Source organism: Chanodichthys erythropterus, chromosome 21, assembly GCF_024489055.1.
Source record: "Chanodichthys erythropterus isolate Z2021 chromosome 21, ASM2448905v1, whole genome shotgun sequence".
NCBI classification, from domain to species: domain Eukaryota; kingdom Metazoa; phylum Chordata; class Actinopteri; order Cypriniformes; family Xenocyprididae; genus Chanodichthys; species Chanodichthys erythropterus.
The window spans coordinates 4,041,887-4,055,628 of NC_090241.1; the positions used below are offsets into that span (position 1 = coordinate 4,041,887).

The 13,742-nt window shown below is 33.6% G+C and overlaps 1 protein-coding gene across 3 annotated transcripts in view; it reads left to right on the forward strand.

The window, feature by feature from the left end:
- Positions 1–13,742, forward strand: part of bmpr2a (bone morphogenetic protein receptor, type II a (serine/threonine kinase)) — a 28,330-nt gene that overhangs the window by 1,193 nt on the left and 13,395 nt on the right. For 2 of the 3 annotated variants that reach the window (XM_067373844.1, XM_067373847.1), the window contains exons 2-5: positions 12,390–12,572; positions 12,672–12,854; positions 13,058–13,165; positions 13,269–13,360. In XM_067373844.1, the coding sequence (XP_067229945.1) occupies positions 12,390–12,572; positions 12,672–12,854; positions 13,058–13,165; positions 13,269–13,360 (566 nt within the window). The remainder of the gene's footprint in view (positions 1–12,389; positions 12,573–12,671; positions 12,855–13,057; positions 13,166–13,268; positions 13,361–13,742) is intronic. The other variant, XM_067373845.1, reaches the window with a different exon arrangement.

A 13,742-nucleotide genomic window follows, 5' to 3' on the forward strand; every position in this document is an offset into this window, starting at 1 on the left:
AGCTGCAGTGGAGCTACTGAGCATCACACAGATAAGATAAGATAAGATAAGAGCTGACCCTGCTCATGGTTCATGAGGGGAGGGTAATGCTAAACACTGATTAGCTATTAAGGCAAGCATGAAACTTAATTTCTCATCTTGTGGTTTGATGGTTAAAAGGAAACATTATGGCTTGCCGATTGGCCTTTTCCACAGCAAACCCTGCAGCCTGACCATCGAGGATGGAGCCAAATACTGTATGCTCGGACAGATATATGAGTACAGAACGCTAAAAGCTCGCTTATGTCCAGTTTAGATCAGAGCCAACCTCAGATTTGTTGCTACTATGGTGCTATAAAGGTGTTTAAAGGGATAGTTCATCCAAAAATGGAAATTCTGTCATCATTTACTCACCCTCATGTTGATTCGCCTTAGAAAGCGATTGTGTCTCTTAAACTGTTTGATTCACATGGATTAGTTTTACGATCTCTTTATGAACTTTTTGAAGCATTAAAGTGGTAGTTGCGTTGCTGTCAATGCAGGGACAGAAAGCTCTCAGATTTCATTAAGGATTAGTTCATTTTCAAATAAAATTGTCCTGATAATTTACTCACCCCCATGTCATCCAAGATGTCTTTCTTTCTTCAGTCGAAAAGATATGAAGGTTTTTGATGAAAACATTCCAGGATTATTCTCTTTATAGTGGACTTCAATGGACTCCAAACGGTTGAAGGTCAAAATTACAGTTTCAGTGCAGCTTCAAAGAGCTTTAAACGATACCAGACGAGGAATAAGAGTCTTATCTAGCGAAACGATCGGTCATTTTCTAAAAAAATACAACTGTATATGCTTTATAAACACAAATTATCGTCTTGCACGTGTTTCCACTTTCCGTATTCTTCAAAAAGCTTACGCTGTGGGTCCTACGCCTTCCCTATTCTACTTACGGAATGAACGCGGCGGCAGTTCCGTTTTTTTCCGTAAGTAGAATAGGCGTAAGAAATACAGCGTAAGCTTTTTGAAGAATACGGAAAGTGGAAGCATTTGTTTATAAAGCATATACATTTAAATTTTTTCTGAAAATGACCGTTTCGCTAGATAAGACCCTTATTCCTCGTCTGGTATCGTTTAAAGCTCTTTGAAGCTGCACTGAAACTGTAATTTTGACCTTCAACTGTTTGGAGTCCATTGAAGTCCACTATAAGGAGAATAATCCTGGAATGTTTTCATCAAAAACCTTCATTTCTTTTCAACTGAAGAAAGAAGGACATGAACATCTTGGATGACATGGGGGTGAGTAAATTATCAGGAAAATTTTATTTGAAAGCAGACTAATCCTTTAATTTGTGTTCCAGGGCTGAAACCATAATAGACCCATTAAGTCCCCCCCAATAATTCAAAATGGTAAAATTTCCCCCACAATATTTGATATTATTGATACTTAAAAGTAAAATTTTTAGGCTGGTCTGCTTCAGCGGTCTAACAGCGCTCATCACTGTCAGAAAGAGTGAGCTGGCCAATCAAATCGAATTAGGCGGGGCTTACAGTTCACAGAAGGCGAGTGCGAATTCCAATGCGACGCTTTTCGTTTTAGCAGTGAAAGAGTATGAGTAGCTCAACATTTAATATTTGATGACTGGTTTATGATTGAGATATGCAGCGTCTGACAATAACATACAGTGATGCAAACTACTCAACATTTTTATTAAATTTCACCGCTTTGAATTGAAAACATGCTATTATTTGATTAATATGACACAATTAATGTAATTCATAACTGAATGTGACGAGACAAGAAACGTTTTGCGTTTTTGACATATCATTTTTCCTTAAATCCCTTTTAATCTTTTAATTATTTAATTCCTTTTGATAAAATAAAAAAAAATACACATTAACTCCTTAACCTCTTTAAGTCCTTTTAAGTTGGAACATTTTTTTTTTTTTTACAACCAATATGTGACCCTAGACCCTTGTAGCAATAGCCAACAATACATTGTATGGGTCAAAATTATCGATTTTTTTTATTTTTTATGCCAAAAATCATTCGAATATTAAGTAAAGATCATGTTCCATGAAGATATTTTGTAAATTTCCAATAGTAAATATATCAAAAATTTATTTTTGTGAGTGGATATGCATTGCTAAGGACTTTATTTGGACAACTTTAAAGGCGATTTTGTCAATATTTTGTTTTTTTTGCACCCTCAGATTCCAGATTTTCAAATAGTTGTATCTTTGTCAAATATCATTCTAACAAACCATATACATCAATGTAAAGCTAATTTATTCAGCTTTATTCATCATGATGTATAAATTTCAATTTAAAAAAGATTTACCCTTATGCAGACAATTTTTACCTTTTTATTTTTGCCACGATGATAACTAAATGATTATTATTAGACCAAAATAAAACCATAAGCATTATTAAATTAGGTTTGTTATCAGAAACTAAATCTATTTATCTATCTATATCCATCCATTCATTCTCCAAACAGTACATTTCGGGGCTATTAACATTAGATGAAAAACATAAACTTAAATGTCTTGGCCACTAGCTAAAAAACAAGATGAATTTGCATTGCTGAGATTACTAAAACTAAAAAAATAAATGAAATCAAAGTAGAAATATAAATAAAAATAATAAAAATGTCAAAAGCCACATCTGGCTGCATCTATAATTCAGATTTGTAATTCCTGTATCCGCGTACATATATTTATATATAATCTATTTTTAATCTCAATAATAAAAATGTATAATTCAGATTTTGATCTCCATATCCATTTACATATATTATATATATCTTCCAAGGGGTTTTTTCCCTCCTAGGACTTTTTTCCCAGTGCTAGCAAGGAATGTGTTGAAAACTGAACATATAATAAATTCTATAATAGTATACATAATACTGAAATAATAATAATAATTTAGCTTTTAATTTTGTGTGAGTAGTTGAATAAATTCCGCAAACACATATTACAATATTAAATTTATTTTGGTCAATCACTAGGGTGTTTTCACAGCTAGTTTGTACTTCAGGCGGTCTTGAGCTTGTGTATAATGTGAATCCCGCAAATGACCTGCGGTCCTGTCCACACGAACACGGGTATTTTCAAAACCGCAGCTGTTTCTATGCGGTTTGGTCGTTCGTCCACATGCAAAGGCAGTATCCTGTCACTGAAACCGAACATTCCTACCAGGGTGAAGATTTTTGGAAACTACAGTGTTGTCGTGTAGACAGTGAAACCGGAGATTTTGGCTTGTGACGTGGGAACCTGTAATAACCTTTTTTCCAGGCTTCTGATTGGCCAACATGGCTTTACGGTTAGGGTTATATTTGCCTCCTGTTGGTTTGTCATGCTCTTGACAGCGCTTCATAGTGTGTTTTTGCGTTTTCATGTGGACGTGATATTTTTTTAAAGATTAAAGGAGGAAAAACTCAGTTTATAACTGTACGTGTGGACTAGGCCTGAGACTCATCTTTACGGTTTCCGGGGGCCTCAGCAAACAGCAAACTTTTAAGGGGGCCTGAAGTAAAATGATTTAAAATAAGACAAAACAAGCATTAAAGCCAAATATAATAATAATAATAAAAAATCAAGATATTATTTTTTTTACTTTATTTCTTATAACAAATATAGAAAATCCACTATGCAAAAAAAAGAAAAAGAAGGAATATTCTGATATTTCTTATTTTATGATCAGAACCTCAACAACTGTTATTTTTCTTTGAAGAATCCGGATTCCCATTGACTTGATACACATGGATATATAAGGAAGACTAATTTTAAAAGTGTGGTTTCTAAACCTGGAAAAATGTAATGTAATTTAATAAAATATTATGTCCATCTATATTTTTATAATGAATATACATTTTTACAGCTTTGCCAAGCTCTAAAATTGTGAGTTTAAAAAAGTAACGTAGCCTTTGAATATTGTTGTGGACCCCAAGAAACAAAGTTGGTGTGAAAACACCCTCTGATTTTTCACTTTGCATCAATGCATTCAAGTTTCCTTTTGACCTGCAACATTTTTCCACCAAATCTATGTGTGTGTCTGTCCGTGTGTGCAGTTTCCTCCCCTATAATTCTTCTTCTGCTTGTGACAGTAATTTTGTGTGCTTCCTGAAATAGTCATTTCTTTCCATAGTGTGGGGTTTCTTGGGTTTTTGTGTAGTACTGTGAGTGTTTGTGTATTTATACACCACACATTAGAACTCGTATAACCCCAGCAGGACAATAAATGTCATGTTGCAATAGAGGAGGTTGTGCATTTGATCCTGTGAGTTGTGAAGCACTGAGGCAGTGTCCTTTCAGTTGTGTTGTTCTGATTCGTTCTGTACTCTCTGTAGTATGTTGATAAGGGTGGCTTATCTCTGAAACTGCTTTGTTTACATACCAAAAGAATATTTCACTCCAAAATGAACAATTTTTCATCATTTACTCATCCCCATCTCATTCCAGTTTTATATTATTCTCTTTTTAAGATTGTTTGGCAGTTTGGCTGTTTGTTAAGTTGACATAAAAGTGAACCTAGTAGAAAAAGAACCCAGTTTTCATTCTATTCCTGGTCTTGAAAGTGGACTCAGATCTCAAAATAAATTGATGAATTTGGAGCGCCTAGCTTTTTGAATATAAACAGGCAAAAAGGGGTTCAGTTTGCTTTAAAGTTCCTTTGGAGCATTCACGTTTTCAAAATTCATGCAATTTTCACAAAACAGAAGGTTTTGCAAAAGGAAGTATATGATCAATCAAACACATTATCGGCTTGTCTGTATGGTAATCAACCCAAAAGTTAACCTAGTGGAAAAAGAAACCAGTTCCTTTTTACATTCATTCTGTTCCTTTAAAGGTGCCCTAGAATCAAAAATTGAATTTATCTTGGCATAGTTGAATAACAAGAGTTCAGTACATGGAAATGACATACAGTGAGTCTCAAACTCCATTGTTTCCTCCTCCTTATATAAATCTCATTTGTTTAAAAGACCTCTGAAGAACAGGCGAATCTCAACATAACACCGACTGTTACGCAACAATATGTATGACTCCAATATTTGCATATGCCAGCCCATGTTAAAGGCATTACACAAGAGCAGCCAGTATTAACGTCTACATCTGTGCACAGCTGAATCATCAGACTAGGTAAGCAAGCAAGAACAATAGTGAAAAATGGCAGATGGAGCAATAATAACTGACATGATCCATGATATCATGATATTTTTAGTGATATTTGTAAATTGTCTTTCTAAATGTTTCGTTAGCATGTTGCTAATGTACTGTTAAATGTGGTTAAAGTTACCATTGTTTCTTACTGTATTCACGGAGACAAGAGCAGTCGCTATTTTCATAATTAAACACTTGCAGTCTGTATAATTCATAAACACAACTTCATTCTTTATAAATCTCTCCAACAGTGTGTAATGTTAGCTTTAGCCACGAAGAACTATCAGACTCGTTCAGAATCAAATGTAAACATCCAAATAAATACTATACTCACATGATCCGAAGCATGAATGACGAACATCTTGTAAAGATCCATTTGAGGGTTATATTAGCTGTGTGAACTTTGTAAATGCACTGTATTATAGTCGAGAGCTCGGGGGGGCAGGGAGCGCATGATTTAAAGGGGCTGCAGCCTGAATCGGTGCATAGTTAATGATGCCCCAAAATAGGCAGTTAAAAAAATTAATTAAAAAAATTTATGGGGTATTTTGAGCTGAAACTTCACAGACACATTCAGGGGACACCTTAGAGTTATATTACATCTTGTAAAAACTGGTTCTAGGGCACCTTTAAAGTGGACTCAGATCTCAAAGTAAAGTTATCATAAATCATTCCATTAAATGTAGTCCATATGACTTGTGCACAATATTCCAAGATTTCTGAAGCCATACTTATGTTATGGCTGATAATCAATACATGGCAGATATTAAATTCTATACTATTTTGTCTAAATAAATGAAAAAATGAAAAACTAAAATCAACTGTTTCAAAATTTAAATGTTTTCTACATTTTTGCAAAACTACTAAAACGTAACTATACAAACAATTTACTTTAGTTTTCAGCTGAAATAAAACATAGAGGCAGTAAACAACAACTTTATTCCTTTTTCACACAAATGATTATTACAGCCACAGATTATTGATTAATAAAGACTTATTTTTGCACAGTTCTGTGTGAAGTTGACAATATTATGTCATAACCTCAGAACACTTTTACCATAGTGCATGATTTGTAAACTAACATTTTTTGATGCCTGCATTGCATAAATAACCAGCTCCATTTTTTTAAAATCAAGTAGCCTAAATAAACTTGCTCAGTAGCTCACCTGGTATAGCATTGCACTTGTGATACACAATTGCTGTAAAACATGAGTCACGATAAAAGAGCCAAAAGACTTGTAGAAGCAAGCTAAAATGGCATGATTGCTGCAGCAAATACATTTTTATCTCATATTTGATTTTGTTAACATGATCAGTCAGGTTCAGAGTTATGTACTATGTGGTACAGTTCAAGTCATGTTGAAAAAGTGATATTTACGAGCTGAACGCACTTGAACGCCACCACAAAGTCATAAATACGAGTGGGAAGCTCAGGATTTCCTGAGCCCCGATCTTTATGAGTTTCTCAGTGAGAAACATGGTGAAATACCACAATATTTATAGGTATTTAGCAGTGACATTTTCAGGCTTTTTATATTTACAACATAATAAGCTAATTCCCTGCACAAAATATAATAGCATTGTAATATAACAATATAAAATTTTATGATAAAGTTTACAGTGGAAATTAATTAAAAACATTAAAAAGCAAATCACACCTGATTATTTGTTCTTCATTTTCTAGAAGTACAGTTTAAAACCTTGCTGTATGTTAATTAAGAGAAGGTACACCGCCATCTTGTGCCGATAAGAAGTGACTTGAATGCACCTGATGCTGTAAACATGACTTCCAACTCAAAACTTCCTAGGAGGATTTGAATGTACCATTATTTTCAAACATGATAGAGCATTAACCTTTTAGCACCAATCACCAGACATTTCATTTCTGCTGTGATACATACAACAACAACCAATGTAAATGTTTACATTACTGTTTGACATAAAACGTAACATGCTTTTAGTGCCACTCACAGGACAAATTGAAAGTGCTGCGAATTGTGCAAGAAGTGAAGTAGTGTCATTTTACAGAAATGCCGTCACAGACATGTTTTCACAACAAGCTTAAATAGGGGAAATAAGTATGAACAGTTTAATAATACTGACATATATTGTGCATTTTTTTTCGGTTACACTTTATTTTAAGGTGTTCTTGTGTAATGACAGTAATACTTGGTGGGGTTAGGGTTTGGTTTAAGATTAGTTGCATTGTAATTTATGCATAATTTATTATTTACTATAGTACATACATGTAACTTGTAACAAGGACTTTGTAAAATAAAGCATCACCCTTTTGGAATTTAGCACAGGATTTGTAAGGACTTCTTTTATGGTGCCTTTTTTCATTTTTGGGTGAGTAACTGATGACAACATTTTAATTTTACGGTAAACTATTGCTTTAAATGCAAAACATTTGCTCAATTCCTGTTGCAAGAATTGTGGGATGATGGTAAATGACTCTTTTTTTAGTTATTATAGTTTTTATTATGGTAACTGACTCTTATTCACCTCTGACTCACTCTCTCTCTCTCTCTCTCACGCAAATATTTCTAATTTTGTGAATATTTATGTACTTAAATGGTAAAGTAGAGCAGCTGGGTGAAAGTATGGCTGGATGGACAGATTGGAGGAAAGGCAAGGGAGGGTTTTTTGGCTGGAAGCGTTAGATGTGAATCAGTATGTAGGTCGTGAGCACATTGCTGTGCTTTGTAGTGTTGTTTAGAAGTGGAGAGTCATGAATTATCCACTTCACTGAGTTGGATTTTGTTTGCTGTTGAAGTGCTTCATAAACTGGATTGCAGTGGTATCAGGTTGCCCAAGTTATAATTTAATATTATTTTGCAGCTTTTTGATGAGGAGGCAATAAAATGCTGGAATGGAGCTAGACTATGGGACAGCAGTGGCTCTCATATTCAGTTGATGCGACAATGTACTATTTTAAGGTGTAATATATTTATTTTTCTCTCTTTCCATCTCTTACTTTTTTCTTAATGCTGAAGCAAATCAGTGTTTCTCTACTCACCCTGTCAGAAACAGTCATCTTGGATACACACACACACACACATTGGTTTTCATGTGGACTTTCCATAGACATGATGATTTTTATACTGTACAAACTGTATATTTTACTTCCTCCCCAATGTGCTTGTCACTTGAATACAGAGAGGGATGAATAAACCACATGATTATCCCGATATGTCAGCCTGTGTCAGAGTCTCTCATTGGCTGCTTCTGTGCAGGGAATTGAATTTAGCGTTCAGCTTCATAGAGTAATGTCACTGTGGCTGAATGGCTATATACGATTATAGTATTTTCGACTTTTTTCTATTTAGATGAAAAAGGTTTTTGTTTCTGTTTTATATATATATATATATATATATATATATATATATATATATATGTGTGTGTGTGTGTGTGTGTGTATATGTGTATATATAGTATAGTGAATGTAACCATTTAGGCTATGCTATATATTATGTGCAAACAAGGTGTTACAATCACATTACATTCTAACATTGCAACAACACTACAACCTAAAAACAAAAATAATGCTTTTTAAAGCAGAAGTTAAAATCACTAAATTAAAAATTAAATCAAATCAAAAGCACAGACTAAATGTTTACTGGTATGAGCAACACCCATTCTCTCATCTGAGCTTATATTAGCTTACATTTTAATTACCCCATTAATAGTCGATTTACAGTTACTGCTATCATAAAAACACACTTGCTTGAAGGTTTAAAATTCTATATATGGCACATTTAATGTCCAACAACAAATATTTTAGCAAAATGTATATTTTAGAAGGAATTATTGTGTTCCTATTCTATTGCACTGTGCCTGTTTGGCGTTCGTTCGTCTGTAAAGTTAAGTGGAGACTCGTCCATGTTTGACAGCAAAATGGAAATATTTGCATGAATAGATTTTAAAATGTAATTTATTCCTGTGATCAAAGCTGAATTTTCAGCATCATTACTCCAGTCTTCACATGACCCTTCAGAAATCATTCTGATATGCTGATTTGCTGCTCAAGAAATATTTATTAATATTATTATTATTATTATCAATGTTTGGAAACAGTTATGCTGCTTAATATTTTTGTGGAAACCATTTGGGGTAAGACTTAAAAAAAAGTAAATAAATACTTTTATTCAGCAAGGACACATTAAATTGATTAAACATGACAGTAAAGACATTTAACCTATAAGATTTCTATCTCAAATAAATGCTTTTTCTTTTCATTATTCTAAGAATCCTGAAAAAATGTGTCTTAGACTGATCTGCCCTGTGATGGACAGGTTTTGCTCAACGGTGCTCAGATTCAAATGAAACAGAATGTAAAAATTTATATCAAATCAATCAAAGTTCAGTCAAAAAGATATTTTCCAACATTGTTGTATTCTATGTATTACCATTGATTTAGAGATCTCAATTACATAATGCAAATATATTTAAATGGTATTTTTGTCCACATGATTTTGATATGTATTTCACAGTTAATTATTTCAATGCAGTAATATTAAAAATTAAAATTAATTAAAAAACTTACATTTTATGGATAAAATGTGGCCTTTGTTTTTTTCAAAATGGTAAAATTACATATTATGTCAACTCATTATGTCAACTGCATTTACTTGTGTGTGTGTGTGTGTGTGTAGTGGACATATATTAATATGTGAAAAATATATCTTTGTACAGTATATGCCTGAGTTAGAGCTGCACGATTCTGGATAAATTGAGAATCAGGATTTTTTGTTTTAATTTCAAATATAGATCATGATTCTCCCACTATTCTGAACAGACAACTAAACAAAATAACATTTAATTCATTAGAGATTCTGACAAAATGTTAATTGCTGCAGTCTATTTGAAATGTTTAATTAATCTAAATGAATTATTTAAAAAAAAAAAAAAAAGTCAGTTTGAATGAATGATTCAGTCACTCATGCATAAATACTTCACTTGTTTCATTACAGGATAAATCAGTGTTTCTGAAATGCAGATCTCAATGTTCTGGTGTGATTTTGTCAAAAGTTTAATAGACACAGGAATCATCATTTAGGAATGAGGTTGCATGGGTGTTTGAATTCGAGATTGTGATCTTTTAACAATTAATCATGCAGCTTTAGCCTGCGTGTATGCACATACATGCATCTGTCGGCATAATGCAGATGACGTGTTTGTGTGTGTCTTTGCATGCACTCTCAGGGTTAGCGTGTGTGTTTGATAGAATGGAGCCCCCTGGGTAACTGCTCAGTTGTGTTGCTATCAGAGAACGTTCACATCCTCCTCCACAAGCAGACCACGAGCAGAAGAGAGAGTGGGAGAGACATGCCTCTGTGGACATCATAGCTAAGAATGACCTTGGACACAATCTCCTAAAGTTGAGCTCCTTTCCGAGATGAGCGTTATCTGCATTCCTCACTGATAGCTTCTTCAATCTGCAACCCTTAAGAAAAAACAGTTATTATGCATTCTGAAAAACATCACCTGCACAACCTAGTGTCTGTAAGACGCTTTGGGAAGTTTCGTTCTCACAAAGCATGTCTGGCTGAGATATTGCATTCTCAAAACAACTGATGGTTGACATAGAAGCCACATCCCTACTCTGTTTCTTCTTCTCTGCTATTGGCTAGATAGTACACAACACTTGTACAGAACACACTCATAAACTGTATGTAGAAATGGTAATGCCAAATAAAAGTAAAAATACATAATGGAAGCAGACAGGAAGCGTATTGGTTTTTAGAAGTCTTTTATATGAGCCTACTGCAGTTTGTATCATGGGTGGCACTTCAAAAAGATTGAAGAGTCATTTCAAATTATAAGATTGCCCTACAAATAAAACTTATCTGTCAATTTTCCTTCATGTTTAATTTTCAGACATCATGAGAATAACGTATCACTTGGTATTTTAATGTGACGTGTACAGGTAAATACAGTTTATTATCTGTCACAATGATGGAAATCACTTTGAAGTAGTATCATGCAATGCTGAAGTTAATGAACATTTTTGATTAAGGCAACGTATGTTACATAATACAGATATATATAACTACAGAGATATTTAATCCATCTGTTATTGCTGTGGAAAGTATCACACTTTTGGGGTTATTCATGGTCTGCTGAAAGTTCCTTGTTGATGCTTTTACACTTTTAAATGTCCTTTAAATGTTCAATGAGTGTTAAGGGTGAGTAGAATAATGTCATCTCATTGTAAACAGTTTTTAAAAAAACATATTTCGTTCATAGATCGCTGATTGTTTATAGCTTAATGGACGTTACACCCATAATATTGCTGTTTTATACAGATATTTTTACATCAAATATTCAATATTCAGAACCAGATTTTTGTTATTGTTTTATTTATGCACAATAATAACAAAATTATCATTATCCAGTAATAAAAACATAATATGTATCGTGTTTTTTATTATATATTATTATTATTATTATTAATATATTGTGCCATTTATCAGTAGAATATTAAAAACCAGATAACAGACAACAAAATATCTGTTAATATCTCTGCTTTATTATTTAATAAATTCTTCATAAGAGATAGGCCGATAGCCAATACTTTAAAAACAGCCGATAGTCAGGGCCGATATATCCTGTCAATCAAAAGATGGCAGAAAAATGCACTGAATTTGGGCTTTGTGTAAAGAAAATGCTAAGAAACCAGTTTTATGTTCAATATTAATAGTAATTATATGAATTAATAACATTCAGAAAGTTAAGAAATATTCATTTTCAATTTTCAGAATGCAGTTAATGTGTGTTATTATTAATTTGAGTAATGTGTTTATTTATAACTGATACCAGTTACTCTGAAACAAGATGATGAAATGGAGAGAATAAAGTTTTTATTTGCATTTCTTTCAAAATATAATTATTAATAATATAATGATTAATTATAATGAAATTATCATTAATTTAAAAGAAGGTATAAAAGGCAGAACCCCCAAACTATCGGTATTGGCAGATATCACTCTGAATCGGTATCGGTATATGTATATATAACACACACACACACACACACACACACACACACACACACACACACACACACACACACACACACACACACACACACACACACACACACACACACACACACACACATTCAAAATTATATATATATAATATATATATATATATAATTTGGTTATTATTTGAATATATTAACATTGAATTATATTATAATGCTCTCTCTGTCTTTGTGTTGTTCTTTCTCATTTTATCTGTCTTTTTAGCTGCACAGAGCGAGCAGAGGGAGTGTGCGTATGCAGAACATCTGCAGTCTCTGGACAAGCTGATTGGTGGACATGTTGAGGGGCGTGTCTTTCATGAGAACTCCACCATTCGCTGTAGTCACGGAAGTCACTGCTTTGGATTCTGGGTGAAAAAAAAAAATGAAATCCAACTAGTGATGCAAGGTATATAAATACATTACACACACACACACACACACACACACACACACACACAAAGAACTTTACAGTCAGTCTCACCTTTATTTCCTTTATTTACTACAGGTTGCTGGACAAATGTTGGTGACCATCAGGAGTGCTATGACCGCTGTGTGGTGACCAACCCACCGTCAGTGGCCCTGAATGGAACTTCTCGATTCTGCTGCTGCGACAAAGACATGTGCAACCTAAACTTCACAGAGGACTTCCCACCTCCTTCCCCGACCACCACACAGCCTCTCCGTGAGTGTATGTTGTTCAAAGACATATAGATAGTGTTCAGGAAATAGAAACAAATGAGAACAATTGAGAGATGTGTTTGTACTAAAACAGTAGATACAAATGAAAGACACAGGCTAAATTGGGCCGGAACATTTGATTAATTAAAAAAGTATTGCCATTTTGTTCACTTTCTGTCCATTAATGAACATTTTCTCTTTGAATCCTTCAAGATTCACGCCCACTGCACAGAGATGAAGCCATCATTTTCGCTTTAACAACTGTGTTCATGGTTGCCGTCCTCGTCATTCTGATTTTTTTTGCCTACCGCATGCTAAGAGGTGTGTTAACGTAGAGATGTTATGATGCTTTAAATGTATGACTCAATCCTGACGGTGAAATTATCTATGTGCATGTGGATTTATGTGCCTGTGTGTATTCCAGGACGTGGTAAACACTCTTTGCATACCTTGGATATTCTGGAGACATCGCTTTCCCCTCCTTCTCTGGATTTGGACAACCTCACACTACTGGAGGTAGAAGACACCATTCACAGCTTGATTCTTTTTGCTGTTTAAGCAAATAAAATGGAGTATAAACCTCTAGGGAAAATGTGATTTTTTTTTTTTTTTTTTTTAAATAAAAAATATTTATTTTTATTGAAAATTAATGAAGCAACAAAAATAAATGGTAAAATTAATTTGAGTAGAAATCATGTAATAAGTTTACCCAGGAGACCACAGTCCTGTTGTATTTTACAAATTAATAGTAACAGTAAATAACAATCTAAGTACGAACTTTGGACAAAACTATATATTGATCAAAAGTGACTGTAAAGACATTTATTTCACAAAAGATTTCGGTCCCACTTTATATTAAGTGGCTTTAACTACTATGTACTTACATCAAAAAATAAGT